Source organism: Nicotiana tabacum, chromosome 8 (assembly GCF_000715075.1).
Source record: "Nicotiana tabacum cultivar K326 chromosome 8, ASM71507v2, whole genome shotgun sequence".
NCBI lineage: Eukaryota > Viridiplantae > Streptophyta > Magnoliopsida > Solanales > Solanaceae > Nicotiana > Nicotiana tabacum.
Window position 1 is genome coordinate 201,425,953 of NC_134087.1, and position 15,169 is coordinate 201,441,121.

General features: G+C 34.5%; 1 protein-coding gene across 1 annotated transcript; it reads right to left on the reverse strand.

Annotated features, from left to right (window-relative positions):
* Nucleotides 1–3,245: 3,245 nt before the first annotated feature.
* Nucleotides 3,246–4,595, reverse strand: LOC107805593 (uncharacterized). The gene is made up of 3 exons (XM_075220783.1): nucleotides 4,583–4,595; nucleotides 3,810–4,420; nucleotides 3,246–3,683 (listed from the first exon to the last, which is right to left on the reverse strand). The coding sequence occupies exons 1-3, from the start codon at nucleotides 4,593–4,595 to the stop codon at nucleotides 3,246–3,248; spliced, it is 1,062 nt and encodes a 353-aa protein (XP_075076884.1).
* Nucleotides 4,596–15,169: the final 10,574 nt, after the last annotated feature.

Sequence of the window (15,169 nt, forward strand, 5' to 3'; positions counted from 1 at the left end):
TGTATTTTTTTTATTATGTAGGTCGATGAAAAACTTGAAAAATTAAGGAAAGATGTATTTGAAGAACTAGGTAGCTTCGAGACCTAATAAAAGGATTCAGTCAAGACTGTTTTGCAGGTGATAAACAATCCAAATGATCAAGTTGATTCAAAGGTAACATTTGAATCTTAATCATATTAACAAAACTATTTATGTCACCTCTAAAATATATATCCTAACTAATATAAACTTACAGTTTGCTGGAGTTCAACAAAAAATACTGACCAACCAAAAGACAAGAACAATCATCAATTTCAGTTCAATAGTGGTGAAACAGTGCAGGTCAACCCCAACAAAACAGGTATCTACAATATATCTCAAGTATATCTACAATTATATACAAAATATCTACAAATTATCTACAACATAACTACAATTTGAATACATTATATATACACAATACATACAATTAAATCCAGCTTACTTACACAGTAATATAGATTTATGTAGATATTATGACACACCTTCATATATTCATAAGTTTTCAAGCTAATACTATTCAGTATTATTTAACATTTTTAATGAAAAAAACAGAACATGTTGAATGTGCATATGGTGAAGAAAATCATCTAGCACGTGTTGATTTATATACACATTTTGAAGGGGTTGTTGATGAAGAGAATACAGGTTTGAAATTGTATTCAGAGATATTTTCTTTTTGTTTCAATATTTTTACCATTTAAGTTATATATACATGGTGTTTCAGAGAGCGAAGATATGCATGCACAATCTCCAATTCATGGAGTGACAGTAGCAGTTCAAACAGAACAGCATAATCCGGAAGATGACAATGTAGTTTAAGAGGCAGAGTATGTATGTAGGTGATTCAGAAGAATCCGGAGGTTAGAAGAAGGAGGTTACGCTTGATGATTTCGAGCTGCCTGATAACTTCTCCCAGTTGGTTAAGTTCGGCGAGCTTATACAAGATGAAACAATACTCTGCATCAAGGTAGAACAAGACAGCCGGGAAAGCATGCCCGATAACCATTTCTCTCTTTATATAGTTCTGGTGGCAGCACCTCGGTTGGACATCAAATATTTTACCTCAAGCACCCGTTTACTAGTGTTATTGGTCAAAATGTAGACCCTGAGTTGTTGGATCAATTCCATACAACGGTACCGACACAGGTCTAAAGAGGTTAGGTTTCACAATTTGACACTTTTAATTAGGTATTCATCTTTTACACATCCACTTCATTCAAATATTTTATTTTAATTTCTATTTGTTTATATAGGAAGAAAGCTCCGTATTTTATAAAAGACAACCAAATTAAGCCATGGTTGGATCTTGGAGTTGAAAAGGTTGACAATAAGGAGTGGTTCTTTTCCCTTGCACACCCAGGACAAGTCCTTAATGACTCGGTAAGATTCAATGTATTTAATTTGTAGATATTTTATAGATAAATTTTAAATATTTTGTATTCTGAATGAGTAGATGCTTTGTATTCTGATTGTAGATGTATTGTAGTTATTTGTAGTTTTGTGTAGAATATTTGAGATAACATGTAGAATAAATGCAATTTGTTTTTGTTGTAGTACATTAATGTTATAATGTATTACTTGAGAAAAAGAGGCAAGTATGGCCCCCACAACAACACCAGATTTACTACAACAGATTATGTGTTCAAGACTAGGATTGATCAGATTTATGAAAAGTTCAAAAAATTTCCTCAAGAAAAGAAGTTTTCTGTTGTTAAACCCCAGAATGTTGTAGCAGAATATATATTGGGGTATAGACTACTCGCAAATATTGTATGGGATGAAGTTGATTATGTCATCATGCCCGTCAACATTGTAAAAAAATTCCACTGGGTGTTGGTTGTTTTTGACATTGCAGAAAGGTGTCTTTATGTGTATGATTCCATGATCTCTTCACACAATCACCCTATTGTTGAATCTTGTGTCAACAAGTTTTCTATTATTATCCATTTATATTTGTCATGCAACGGATTTTATGGGAAGCGTAAAGACATCAACTTCAAGAATACAAAAGCATACATTGAGAAACCAGTTACCGATCCTCTTAACATTCAGTGGATCGTCGGAGAGATATCACAGCAAAAAGAAGGATCAATGTAACAAAAAACTTCTTTTTTCTTTACATTTAACCCTTTTTTATCTGATGGTTTGGTAAATATTGACATTTTTTTTATCTTTTGCAGCGATTGTGGTGTATTTGTTGCTGCCTTTGCAGAATATGTTAGTATTGGAGAATTATCCATTCCTTCAAAAAACCTTTATGATATTGAGCAACACCGTAGACGCTATAGAGCGCTACTTTGGGACTATGCTAGAAAGAAGCAGGAGCTTGAGGCAATTAGTGATAGTGAGGTGACACGCTAATTGGCAAGGAGGAAAGGTGCACCAGCTTTGAATGAGAAAACGAGAGTCCAGAGGAAGAAGAAGTAGTTGTAATGTTTGGAATGGATCATGTATTACAATTGTGTAGTTGATGCTAGTTTATAAGATAGATGATAGACAAGTTTTTGAACAATTTATTATATTTTAATTGTAGCAGACTTGTGCAACAATTATAGTAGCCTTTATTTCTTTTTTCTTATCCAGTATAGTAGAACAAATGGAAACAATTTGTTGGGTTTATATTCACTTGTTGAATATGTACAGTACTTGATCTTCATTATTTAAAGCATTTAAATCCTTTGCAACTGATCTACATTTATTCTGATCTACATTATTTTCACCATAAAGCTTCTTTCTACCTGAATTTTAATTTATATATTATGTCAGCTACAGATATTGTAGTTTTTTTGTAGTTGTATTTGTAGATAATTTGTAGATTATTTTAGTTATTATGTTATGTTTCTTTTATATTCATTTTTTCAATGTAAACAATACTTCATCTACAATATTTTAAGTTTTTAACTAATTTCCTACGGATTTATAATGTATATACTCTGTAAATTCCAGATAATGTATTTTTTTTTGTAGTTTTATTATAGATAAACTGCAAAAATACATTAACAACTATGTAAAGGATTCCATATATAGTAAAAAAGTAATAGATTATATATATAGAAAACATTCATAAACAAATCACTGAATGAAAGTATTATCTCAGTATAGAAACATCATAACTAACTACATTATGATCTTAAAAAAACCCAACGATTACACATCAAAATCTATTATCCAGAACTAACCAACAAATTTTATGAAGTATTCTGTTAACTACATAAAAGTTTATTTCATTTTGGGTGTATTCTTGTAAGATCTTTTGTTATGCCTTCTCCTCCGCAGTTGCCGCATGAAACCTTGTACTTTTTTGAATTTATTTCATCATATGTTTTGTATCTTTCTTTTTGAGGTCTTCCTGGCTGCCTTTTTCCTCCTTTAGGTGGATTTACTACTTCTTCAGTTATATGTTGTGGCACATTCCATTTGCTCTCATCAGGCAGTGGATTTACTGGTATTTTATAAGTACGCAAGAGGTTCGCCCTTGTGTAATAAGGAGAACAATATTCTTCAAAAGACTCATCCCTTTGTCTTAAAGCAGCCAAAGCATGTGGACAAGGTAGTTCATCAAGCTGGAATTGCACACAACTACATTTGTTATTTTCAAGACAAACAATATAGAGTCTCACACCATCTATTACCATATGGATGTAGTCTGTTGAAGCCCTCACCTACGAGTACATTACAAACAAAAAAACAAATCATATATGGTTAAAATCAAGCTATCTACAAAATATCTACAAAATATCTACATTATGTTGTTTATGAATTTGATTCAATAAATAATCAGATATTACTCTAAGTTTGTGCGACAATGTTCTGTTGTCATCCAACTCTTTGTTGAATTTGTATCCAAGGTATGTGAATGTACCCTTTGCTTTCAATAATTTTTCTTTCATCCAACGTTCAAGAAGGGTCCTCATATACTCTAATAGTTCTACTATCGGCAACTCTCTTGCATATTTTGTTACTGCATTCAACGACTCTGCAATGTTTGATGTCATAGTCCAAGTTTTGTTTACCGTAGCATGTAATCGAGACCATCTATGATAGCCAATATAGTATAAGTATGCTTTAACATGGGGGTCAATCTTCTCAATCTTTGACATCCTTTCATTAAATTCATCAAGTGTGTATGACCGTGCCGTGACAAAGTATAATTCACTTAACTTAAGATGTCCCTTCTTGAACTTTGCCCGTATATTTGTCCAAATATGCCACATGCAAGAATAATGTGGCATGCCAGGATAAACAATAGATGTTGCCTTCAAGATACTCTCATTCTGATCCAAAACAACACACATATTTGGTCTTTCACCATACGCGAGCTTGAATTGCTCAAAAAACCACTTCCATGATGCGTCATTCTCTGAATCAACAACAGCATATGCCAATGGTAATATGGTACCTACATTATGTGGCAAGAAGCAATTAATTGGCTGCAGTAAAAATGCAGAAGAAGACATATATATACAAACTACAATTATTCTACAATATATCTACAATTAATCTGCAAGTACTACAAAAAAACATACAAGCTACAATATTTCTACAAATAAAACTTCAGTACCTGCTGCATCCATTGTACTGGCTGCTAGCATTATTCCTCTATATGCTGACTTTAAAAAGGTCCTATCAACTACTACAATTGGCTTATAATATTCCCAACCACCGATTGACGTACAAATCGCAACAAATACATACAAGAAGCAGTCATCGTCTGTCTTCTTCAATTTATCTACAGACCCCGGATAAGTCTTCTCTAGAATTTACAAATAACTAGGCAATTTGTTGTAGGAGTCACCAACATGACCTCTCAAAAACTGTAAAGCCTTTTCCTTTGCTCTCCAGGCTTGCATGTAGGTTAGATTCACGCCATGTTCAAACAACATGCCATATTGAATGTCTTTTGGGGTGTAAATTGTCATAGGATCAAAATATTTTGGAATAATCATGCTACCAACTACCATGGCAGTAGGTTTGCATTGTATGAATGTATTGTCGATTAATGAGCTTGTGTGCTGGTTGTCGAAATTTCTGACCTTGAACATTGCAGAATCATTTATGCTAGTTGCCTTGAAGTGCCATGTATAGTTTTCACCAACACATATCAGCCAGTAGCTACAAAATAAATACATTTTAAACAATGGGTTAAAATTTAGATTAAAAAAAACTTGTTTTAGCTTAAACAATTACATTATACAATATAAATACAATATAACTACAGTTCAACTACAATTCTGCTAAACATTATCACAAGAAAAACTGAAGAAGTAAAAAATTACAAATAAACTACAAAATTAAAAAAATAATAATATTTGACTATTCATATGTTCATACCTTCTAGAAATAGATCTTTTAACCCTAAATTGGAACTTTTGCATGACAGAATAGTGCTTCATTGCAGTTGCAATTGTTTCCTTGTCTTGGTATACTTGTCCTACTTCAATAGAACTTGGTGTACTATCTGTTATTATTATACTTTCATATTCCTCTATAACGGGAGATATTGGCATATTAAGTAACTTTAGTATTCCAGACGAACCTGCATGAAAATAAATATAAATATTGTTATCATCAGTTTGTAGATAATTTGTAGAAAGGTTGAAATTCAATCTTTCATATTAATTTTTCAAATTTTTTGTAGGTTTAATGTAGAATAAATGTAGAAATTTTATAGATATTACGGAAATCCATACTGATATATATATATATATATATATATATATATATATATATATATATATAATTGTAGATACAATGTAGATAAATTGTAGTTTATTTACAATTTACCAGAATTTCATAGAAATTATAACATCGCACACCTGCAGCTGTGTTCTCATTGGTAATACTCAATTCAATATTGAAATCGCGAACTGTTATACATAGCGGATATGATCCTAAATTTTTGTTTTCCTTTTTCGTCTCCATGTATACACGAACACTGATATCATTCCTAATTTCCATTGGAGGACAATGCTCGTTGACAATATATTTGATTTCTATAATATTTTTGGATGTATCAATCATTACTTGTGCTATTGTAGAAATCAATAGATTATAAGTCGCATCGTCATCGACTACAATGCCATCGACCTCGAATTATCTAAATCTCACATAGCTATCCCAATTCCCATTCGATTGTAGCATAATTGGTATTATCGCCATAATTGCTTTTGTTGCAGAAGAATTGTAGAAGATTTTGCCGATTTTGATTTGTGAAATCAAAGAAAATGTTGAAACAGAATTTAGAGTGCTAGAATTTTGTAACGAAGTCGACGATAGTGATTACTGTGCATGATTTGCGTTGGAAGATCTGGAAAATATTTAATTCCCCTTTTTTAGCTCACCTAAATAAGGAATCCTACAGCTATAATGAATATATGTAGAAATACTATTAGCATGAAGGGTAATATGCATTAAAGAATTTAAAGATTCTTTTAAATAGTGAATTTTCTTGCACTTCTTGTTATCAAAGAAAGTTAATTATTAGACCATCACCAACAAAGGTTGGGATTGAATCCCCTACATTTTTGGAACGTATACAATGGGACATTTGTGGACCTATTTACCTACCTAGTGGGTCGTTTAGATATTTTATGGTCTTAATAAATGCATCTTCTAGATGGTTTCATGTGTGCCTATTATCATCTCACAACCTCGCGTTTGCAAAATTAATGGCACAAATAATATGATTACGGTCATAGTTTCCCGATAATCCAATTAAGTCTATTCGACTTGATAATGCTGCTGAGTTTTCATCCCAAGCATATAATGATCATTGCTTATTAATTGGGATAAAAGTGGAATATCCCATAGCTCATGTTCACACTCAAAATGGTCTTGCAATGTCTTTGATTAAACGTCTGTTATTGATAGTAAGACCGTTACTCATGAAATCGAGGTTACCCACTTCTGTTTGGGGTCATGCCATTTTGCATGGAGAAATGCTAATTCGTCTTAGACCGATAAATTATCATAAATATTCCTCGTTGCAATTAGTTTTGGGTCATAAACCTAATATATCCCATTACGAATTTTTGGATGCGCAGTATATGTGCCTGTAGCACTGCCATATTGCACCAAAATGGGTCCCCAAAGAAGGTTAGGAATATATACTAAGTTTGAATCGCCCTCTATTATTCGCTACCTCGAAATATTAACGGGGAATTTGTTCACTGCTCGATTTGCAGACTGTCGATTCGATGAGACAATTTTTCCAATATTAGGGGGAGAAATTGGTGAAACCAAACGGGAAATTTTATTAAAAAATCTATCATTGTCTCATTTTGATCCATGTGCCTCTATTTGTAAAAAAGAGGTGCAAAAGATTATTCATTTGCAAAAAATAGCAAATCAAATGCCAGATGCGTTTACGGATCTGAAAAGCATAACAAAATCACATATCCATGCAGAGAATGTTCCAATCCGTATTCATGTCTCTATTAAACAATCTTCTAGTGTCATAGCTAATGAGACAAAAGAACGCCTAAAATATGACAGACCATTAGGTTATAAGGATCAAAATCCTAGAAAAAAGGAAAACAAATGATCAAGATGACACTACGAAAGAGTCTCATGAAGAAATCCACGATTTAACCAATCTTGAGATTCATGAGGAAATCACTGATCCTGAGACTCAAGAAAATAAGGAACTATCAATAAATCCAATCGATATTGAGACATGTTTGGATCGATTGGATATAGTGGTGGACTATGTTTTTACATATAATGTTAGTATCTAGTATTATGCAAGATAGTGAGGATCGTGAACCTCAATCTGCTGGAGAATATTGAAAAAGACATGATTGGCCAAAATGGCAAGAAGCAATCCAATCAGAGTTGAATTCACTTGCATAACGTGAAGTTTTTGGGCATATAGTCCAAATTCCTAATGGTGTTAAGCCTGTTGGCTATAAATGGGTCTTTGTACGCAAGAGGAATGAGAAAAATGAAGTACAAAGATATAAGGCACGCCTTGTTGCACAAGGATTTTTACAAAGGTCTGGTGTCGATTATGAAGAGATATATTCACCCGTTATGGATGCTATAACATTCCGTTATCTCATTAGTTTTGATATCCATGAAAAGCTTGACATGTATTTAATGGATGTGGTTACCTCCTACCTTTATGGCTCACTTGATAATGAGATATACACGAAAATTTTTGAGGGATTTAAAATGCCCGAAGCACATAATACAAAGTCCCGGAAAATATTTTCAATCAAATTGCAAAGATCTTTGTATGGTCTAAAGCAATCAGGACGAATGTCATATAACCGTCTTAGTGAATGTTTATTAAAAGAAGGTTATATAAATGATGTCATTTGCCCATGTGTTTTTATTAAGAAAACAACATCAGAATTTGTTGTACTTGCCGTATATGTTAATAACATAAACCTTATTGGAACTCCTGTCGAACTCCAAAAGGCAGTTGATTATTTAAAGAAGGAATTCGAGATGAAAGATCTCGGAAAGATAAAATTATGTCTCGGTTTGCAAATTGAACATTTGACAAACGAAATTTTCGTTCATCGATATACCTATATAGAAAAGGTATGAAACGGTTTTATATGGATGGAGCACATCCATTAAGTACTCTGATGGTTGTTCAATCACTTGATGTGAATAAGGATTCATTCCGACCTCAAGAAAAAAAATGAAGAGCTACTTTGTCCTGAAGTACTATATCTTAGTGCAATTGGTGTACTAATGTATCTTGCTAACATTACAAGGCCTGACATAACTTTTTCAGTTAATGTCTTAGCAAGATATAGCTCTGCTCCTATAAAGAGATATTGAAATAGAATCAAACACATATTGAGGTATCTAAAAGGGACTACCGATATGTGCTTATTTTATGGTAATAATTGCAGTCTCGATCTTGTTGGTTATGCCGACGCTGGGTATTTATCTGACCTACACAAGGCTCGATCTCAGACAGGCTATGTGTTTACATCTGGAGGTACTGCCATATCTTGACGATCGACTAAGCAATCAATGATGGCTACTTCATCTAATCATGCTGAGATAATTGTTATTCATGAAGCAAGTCGAGAATGTGTGTGGTTGATGTCTATAATACACCTTATTCGAGACAAATGTGGTTTGAAGTGTGACAAACTACCTATAATTTTGTATGAAGACAATGCAACATGCATAGCCCAATTGAAAGGAGGATTCATAAAAGGAGATAGGACAAAGCACATTTATTTTTCACACATGATCTTCAAAAGAATGGTGATATCAATGTGCAACAGATTCGTTCAAGTATAATATGGCTTTTGTCCCACTAGGTTTTCCTTGCAAGGTTTTTAACGAGGCAACCAAAAGGCGTATTTCTAAACATGTGTACTCTTTTTCCTTCTGTAAATTTTTTTCCCCACTGGATTGTATTTTAGTTAAGGTTATAACAAGGCACATTATTTGTTGAATAAACATTCAAGGGGAGAGTGGTATAAATAGAGTTTTATTTTAGGTGAATGTCTATACTTTAGAGAGATTTTAGGGATTTTACTTGGTGGCTAAGTCATTCTTTCCCTATAAATAGAGGGGTCCTATTCCATTGTAATTTATCAAAAAGAAATAAGAATTCTCTACCCTTCGGGGTAGGGGTAAGGTCTGCGTACATATTACCCTCCCCAGACCCCACTTGTGGGATTATACTGGGTCGTTGTTGTTGTTGTCTCTTTCTTTGCAATATTTTTCTTTATTATTTTATTACATATTCAAAATTTTCATATGAGTAAATAAAGTATTTTATAACAAGATCCAAGATATTGTTTTGCAAATACATGGCTAATATCTTATTAGTTTAAATTTAGTTGAGCTTTGTTAGTTTGCTTAGTTTTTCATGTTCTCTATTTATTTGACAATATGCTTCAACAACAACAACAACCTAGTAATAATCTTTCTAGTGGGGTTTGGGAAGGATAGAATGTACGCAGACCTTACCCCTCCCATGAGGGTAGAGAGTTGACAATATGCTTCGAAAAGGGAAAAAGGAAAGTAGCTCGCATTTATCTTTGTGGTCTTGACAAATTGCTTTAAAGAAGGAATGAAAAATTGACTATCACTAACAAAGTCTCTGCAACAATTTTTATGTATCTGTAAATATGTCTTAAATAGGGAAAATGAAAGAAAAAATTGGATTGCTCTGCTTTATCTATCATTTTCTGTAAGAAACTTTATCGTCGAATTACTATACTATGAATTCATTGTTCTTGTTTATATTTGTTCGTTGTGCTGAAGTTATGATCAAGAAATCGCCAAACTAAAAATATTGATTGCGTAATTTGAATAACAGAGTTTTTTAATATTACATATAAAAAATCAACATAAATTTGAAGGGGTGGTAAGAGATTACAATAGCCTTCCAAATATTGTATGTGTTTGCAACTGTAGAATCACTGAAGACATGACTCACATGTTGCAGAAGCTTTTATTTTCACCCTATCTATGTAATTGGCATTTACCGTCACATTTAGGAGATTAGATAGCAATTTTGTATAGGTCTTAGGGATTGTCGTTCTTTCTACATGTGATTAGATGGTTAACTTAGAAGTTGAATATGGTAAAAATGAATCACAATAGAGTTTTACATTTTTGCTGGGCTAAAATATTAGAAGTCCAATAGGGTAAAAATGAGATAGAGGCTTACATTTCATCTACTCCTTCTTAAGAAGAACATGGTTCAATTTTCTTTTAACAAAAATATAATAGTTGGTTATCCTTCTTTCGACGATGAGATGGTTATAATACTTTTAGATATGAGCTTTATTTAGCAGTTTTTGTCTTGATTTTAACCAACATCACATTCCACCGGAGATAAATAAAACATACTTGTGCCTTATTCCTAAAATAAAAAATGCGACTTCTATTAACCAATATCACCCTATTAGTCTTTGCCATACAATTTACAAACTAATCACCAAAATAATTGTTATTCGTCTAAAGCCTTTTTAAACAAAATAATTGGCCCCACACAATCTAGTTTCCAACAAGGGAAGCGAGCTTCAGACAATGCTATCCTTGTCCAGGAAATTCTTAATCACTTCAACAAAAAAAAAAAAAAAAAGAAATTGGGCAACACTGGACATATGCTCCTCAAATTAGACCTGGAAAAGGCTTTCGATAAACTAGAATGGTCTTTTATTAAAAATACACTACATTACTTCAATATCCCTGCACCACTAATTTCACTTATCATGTCTTCCATCTCCATCTTGATTAATGGTACACGCACAAATTATTTTCAACCGTCAAGGGGGATACGCCAAGGGGACCCACTATCACCGTATCTCTTTATTATGAGCCTAGAACGACTTTCACGCAATATCTTTCAGTCAGTTGATTACCTCCTATGGAAATCCATACAATTATCTTGCAAGGGTCCACAATTATCACATCTTTTCTTTGCGGACGATATCATTCTTCTTTCAAAAGTAAATAATACCAGTTTTCATAGCAATATAGACACCCTTAACACTTTTACGACTCTATCACGCCAAACCATAAATTTCCAAAAGTCCAAAATAATTTTTTCAAAGAATTGCCTCCCACAAGACAAAAACCATATCCTCTCATGCTTTAGCATGAATGAAGGCTCCACCATTGGTAAATACTTGAGTTTTTTCAATGTTCCACGAACGACCTACAAAATCTGATTTCCAATTCCTTCTAGACAGTTTCAAAGCCAGACTTGTAGGATGGAAAACTAATTTCCTTTCCTTAGCAAGAAGAACTACTCTCATTAAATCAACTCATTCTACTTTACCAAACCATATCATGCAATATACTGTAATTTCAAAATCTATTATGAAAAAAATGGAGCAATACATGTACAACTCTCTTTGGGGCACTACTTCTCTCAAGAAGAGAATACACCTAGTCAACTGGAAAAACATTACTACCCCAACCTCGTTGGGAGGTCTAGGCATACAACGACTGGAATTAAAGCCTATCCTGACGCCTCTTTCATTCACCCGACCAACTGTGGGCACATACATTTTTACAAAAATATATGTATGTTACCACAAAGGGGGGACACTCCAACACATGGAAAAATATCATGCTAGGATGGAAGCACAACCAACTAGGCCTACAGTGGCAAATTGGTAGCAATTTCGACATCCATTTTTGGACGGATGCATTGCTTGCTCCAAATATAACAATTAGGTCCCTAATAGCTGGCCCAATACCTCCTAATCACATTAACAGGACCATAGCTACGTACAGATCTCATAATGACAGGGCTTACAGCCCTCACAATGGTTAAGACCGCTAATGCAGGCTAAAAATAATAACTTGCCTTATCGCATCAACAACCACACCATTATTTCGTACACACTTTGGCACATTTGGGTCAGTTATTCATGGGGGAGGGGAGATTGATGAAGATGTCGCATACCGTATTGGGGTAGGATGGATGAAGTGGAGGTTAGCATCCGGAGTTTTGTGTGACAAAAGAGTGCCAACAATACTCAAAGGTAAGTTCTATAAAGCGGTGGTTAGACCGGCCATGATGTATGGGGCGGAGTGTTGGCCTGTTAAGATCTCACATATTCAAAAGATGAAAGTAGTTGAAATGAGAATGTTGAGGTGGATGTGCGGGCATACCAGGATGGACAAGATTAGAAATGATGATATTCGGGAGAAGGTGCACGTGGCTCCCATTGATGACAAGATGCGAGAAGCGCGACTCAGATGGTTCGGGCATGTAATGAGGAGAAGCCCAGATGCTCCAGTGAGGAGGTGTGAGCGGCTGGTTGTAGAGGGCACGAGAAGAGGTAGAGGGCGGCCTAAGAAGTATTGGGGAGAAGTGATCAGACGGGATATGACGAGACTTTAGATTTCCGAGGACATGACACTTGATAGACATTTGTGGAGGTCGAGTATTACAGTTGTAGGCTAGGAGCTAGTTGAGTCTTGCGTTACTTTGTTCCATTGTGAGCCTAGTCTGGTAAGGTTTTAATCGAAAATTACTAGGGTCATTGTCGTGTCTTAATATTTTCTCTTTTCGGTGCTAGATCTATTTACTAGCCATCATTTCTGCCTTGTATTTTTTTTATGCATTTTAGGTTCCTATTTTTCCTATGATCTCTATAGTGAAACTAATATTCTCCCCTTTTGTTTTTCTTGTTTTTCTTATTATCATGAGCCGAGGGTCTTTCGGAAACAGTCTATCTACCCCTTTGGGGTAGGGGTAAGGTCTGCGTACATACTACCCTCCCCAGACCCCATTTGTGAGATTTTTCTGGGTTGTTGTTGTTGTTTGGCACATTTAGCTTGCCCGAAATGCCTCCAACTTTAATAATACACAACATAAATTATCCATTAATTTTGTCACCAACCAAGCTCTAGAATTCACTTGCATTATACTAATCTTATCTCTGACTGCAAGCACCTCCTGGACCGGCTGCATAGTGTCACACTTGCGCATATCTGCAGAGAGGAAAATGAGGTGGCTGATCGATTAGCTAAGGAAAGTTGCAACAAGGCACCAACTACGAAACCAATTGTTTTTGACGCACCACCAGTTTGTCAACACAGCACTACAACTGGATCGAGTCAGGAGCCACACGCTATCGAAAAACAATTGAAGGAGCCCTGGATATGCCAACTGCAGTTTTTGTTGTACCTGAGGATGGAAATGCAACCAACACAACCAATGGCGTTACTATAGTAGAGCACTCCATTAGGTTGACTCAACCCCATCTTTTTGTAAATCACCTATGTCCCCATCCTCGTTGTAATAGTAATTCACCAAACGATACTAACTTGATGCAACCAATGCATCTCCCTCTCTGTAGTAACTCTTCAATTTAGTCTAATGCAATATTATCTTTAGTACCAAAAAAAAAACCTTCACCAATATAAATAATAACATTATTATGTGAAGTTAAATTTTATATCTTGTAAAAAAAATTACCCAATAAACAGTAAAAAAAATTCTATTAAAAAGTTTAAGGCTTCTTATTAAAATTTGGCTTTAGATGCCATGGAAGCTGACATGTGTTTGTAGGACCCATAAAAGAGATGAAACAAAGAAAAAAGATGAAAAAGTTGCAGATGTCAAATAGGGTGGCCGGAAAGATTTTCCAAGTTGGGCGGCTAGAAAAAGTTGCCAAATTTCAAAAGTCACAAACACATGATTTAACGGATGGTAATTTGCACTGCAAATTACAGTGAATAAACCATTCTGATCTTCTATAAATAGCAGGCTCTATTTCTCTTTTGATACACACCAAAATAACAAGAGAAACATAAAGCAGTGAGAGTAATCCACAGATTGTGGTCTGTGAGATAACTAGTGAGTGGTAGTAATATTGTAGTGAGGTGTTTTAACTAAAGAGTGTTATTTCTTTCAAAGTTGTAGTAGTCTCTTATCACTACTGAGTTGTAATATTATAGTGGTAATATTGCTCCACTCGGGTATTGTATTTTATCCCGCTAAAATATTTGGTGTCATTGTTACTCTCTTGTATTATTATTATTATTTGTTGTGGATATTATTCCTGGGCGAGATTATTTTTTATCCCAACAACGTGGTATCAGAGCCATGAAAATAATGGTCCGCTATCTTTTCAGTACCCCCGTCTGACAAAAGATAATTATGAGAAATGGTGTCTACGTATGAAAGTCATCATTGGCTCTCAGGATGTATGAGAAATCGTAGATAGAGGGTATGCAAAACCCGATAATGAGGAAGCTCTACCCCAAAATGAAAAAGAGGTCTTGGCAAAGACAAGGAAAAAGGATCAACAAGCCCTCACACTCATCCACCAATGTTTGGATGATGCCATGTTTGAGAAGGTGGCAGATGCTACTGTCGCACCTCCTTTTTCCCGCGCCCGCGGGGCGCGTGGGGAGTTTTCTCCAATTAAAGGACAGTCGAAACGTGATTTGTTTATTTGTTTCAGAGTCGCCACCTGGGAATTTTGAGGCGTCCCAAGTCACCAATTATAATCCCTGAATCGAGGAGAATATGACTCTGTTTATTTTTCTGCGAACGAAAAATCCTGAGTAAGGAATTCTGTTAATCCGGAAGAAGGTGTTAGGCATTTCCGAATTCCGTGGTTCTAGCACGGTCGCTTAACTGTTTTTATTATTGGCTTAATTATCTTGATTTTATTAAATATATTGATGTTATCTGATT

Excerpts from the sequence above, each read along its gene's own strand:
- LOC107805593 (XM_075220783.1), bottom strand. Across the intron at positions 3,684-3,809 it reads CATTGTCGCACAAACTTAGA|GTGAGGGCTTCAACAGACTA; the intron begins GTAATATCTGAT and ends ATGTACTCGTAG.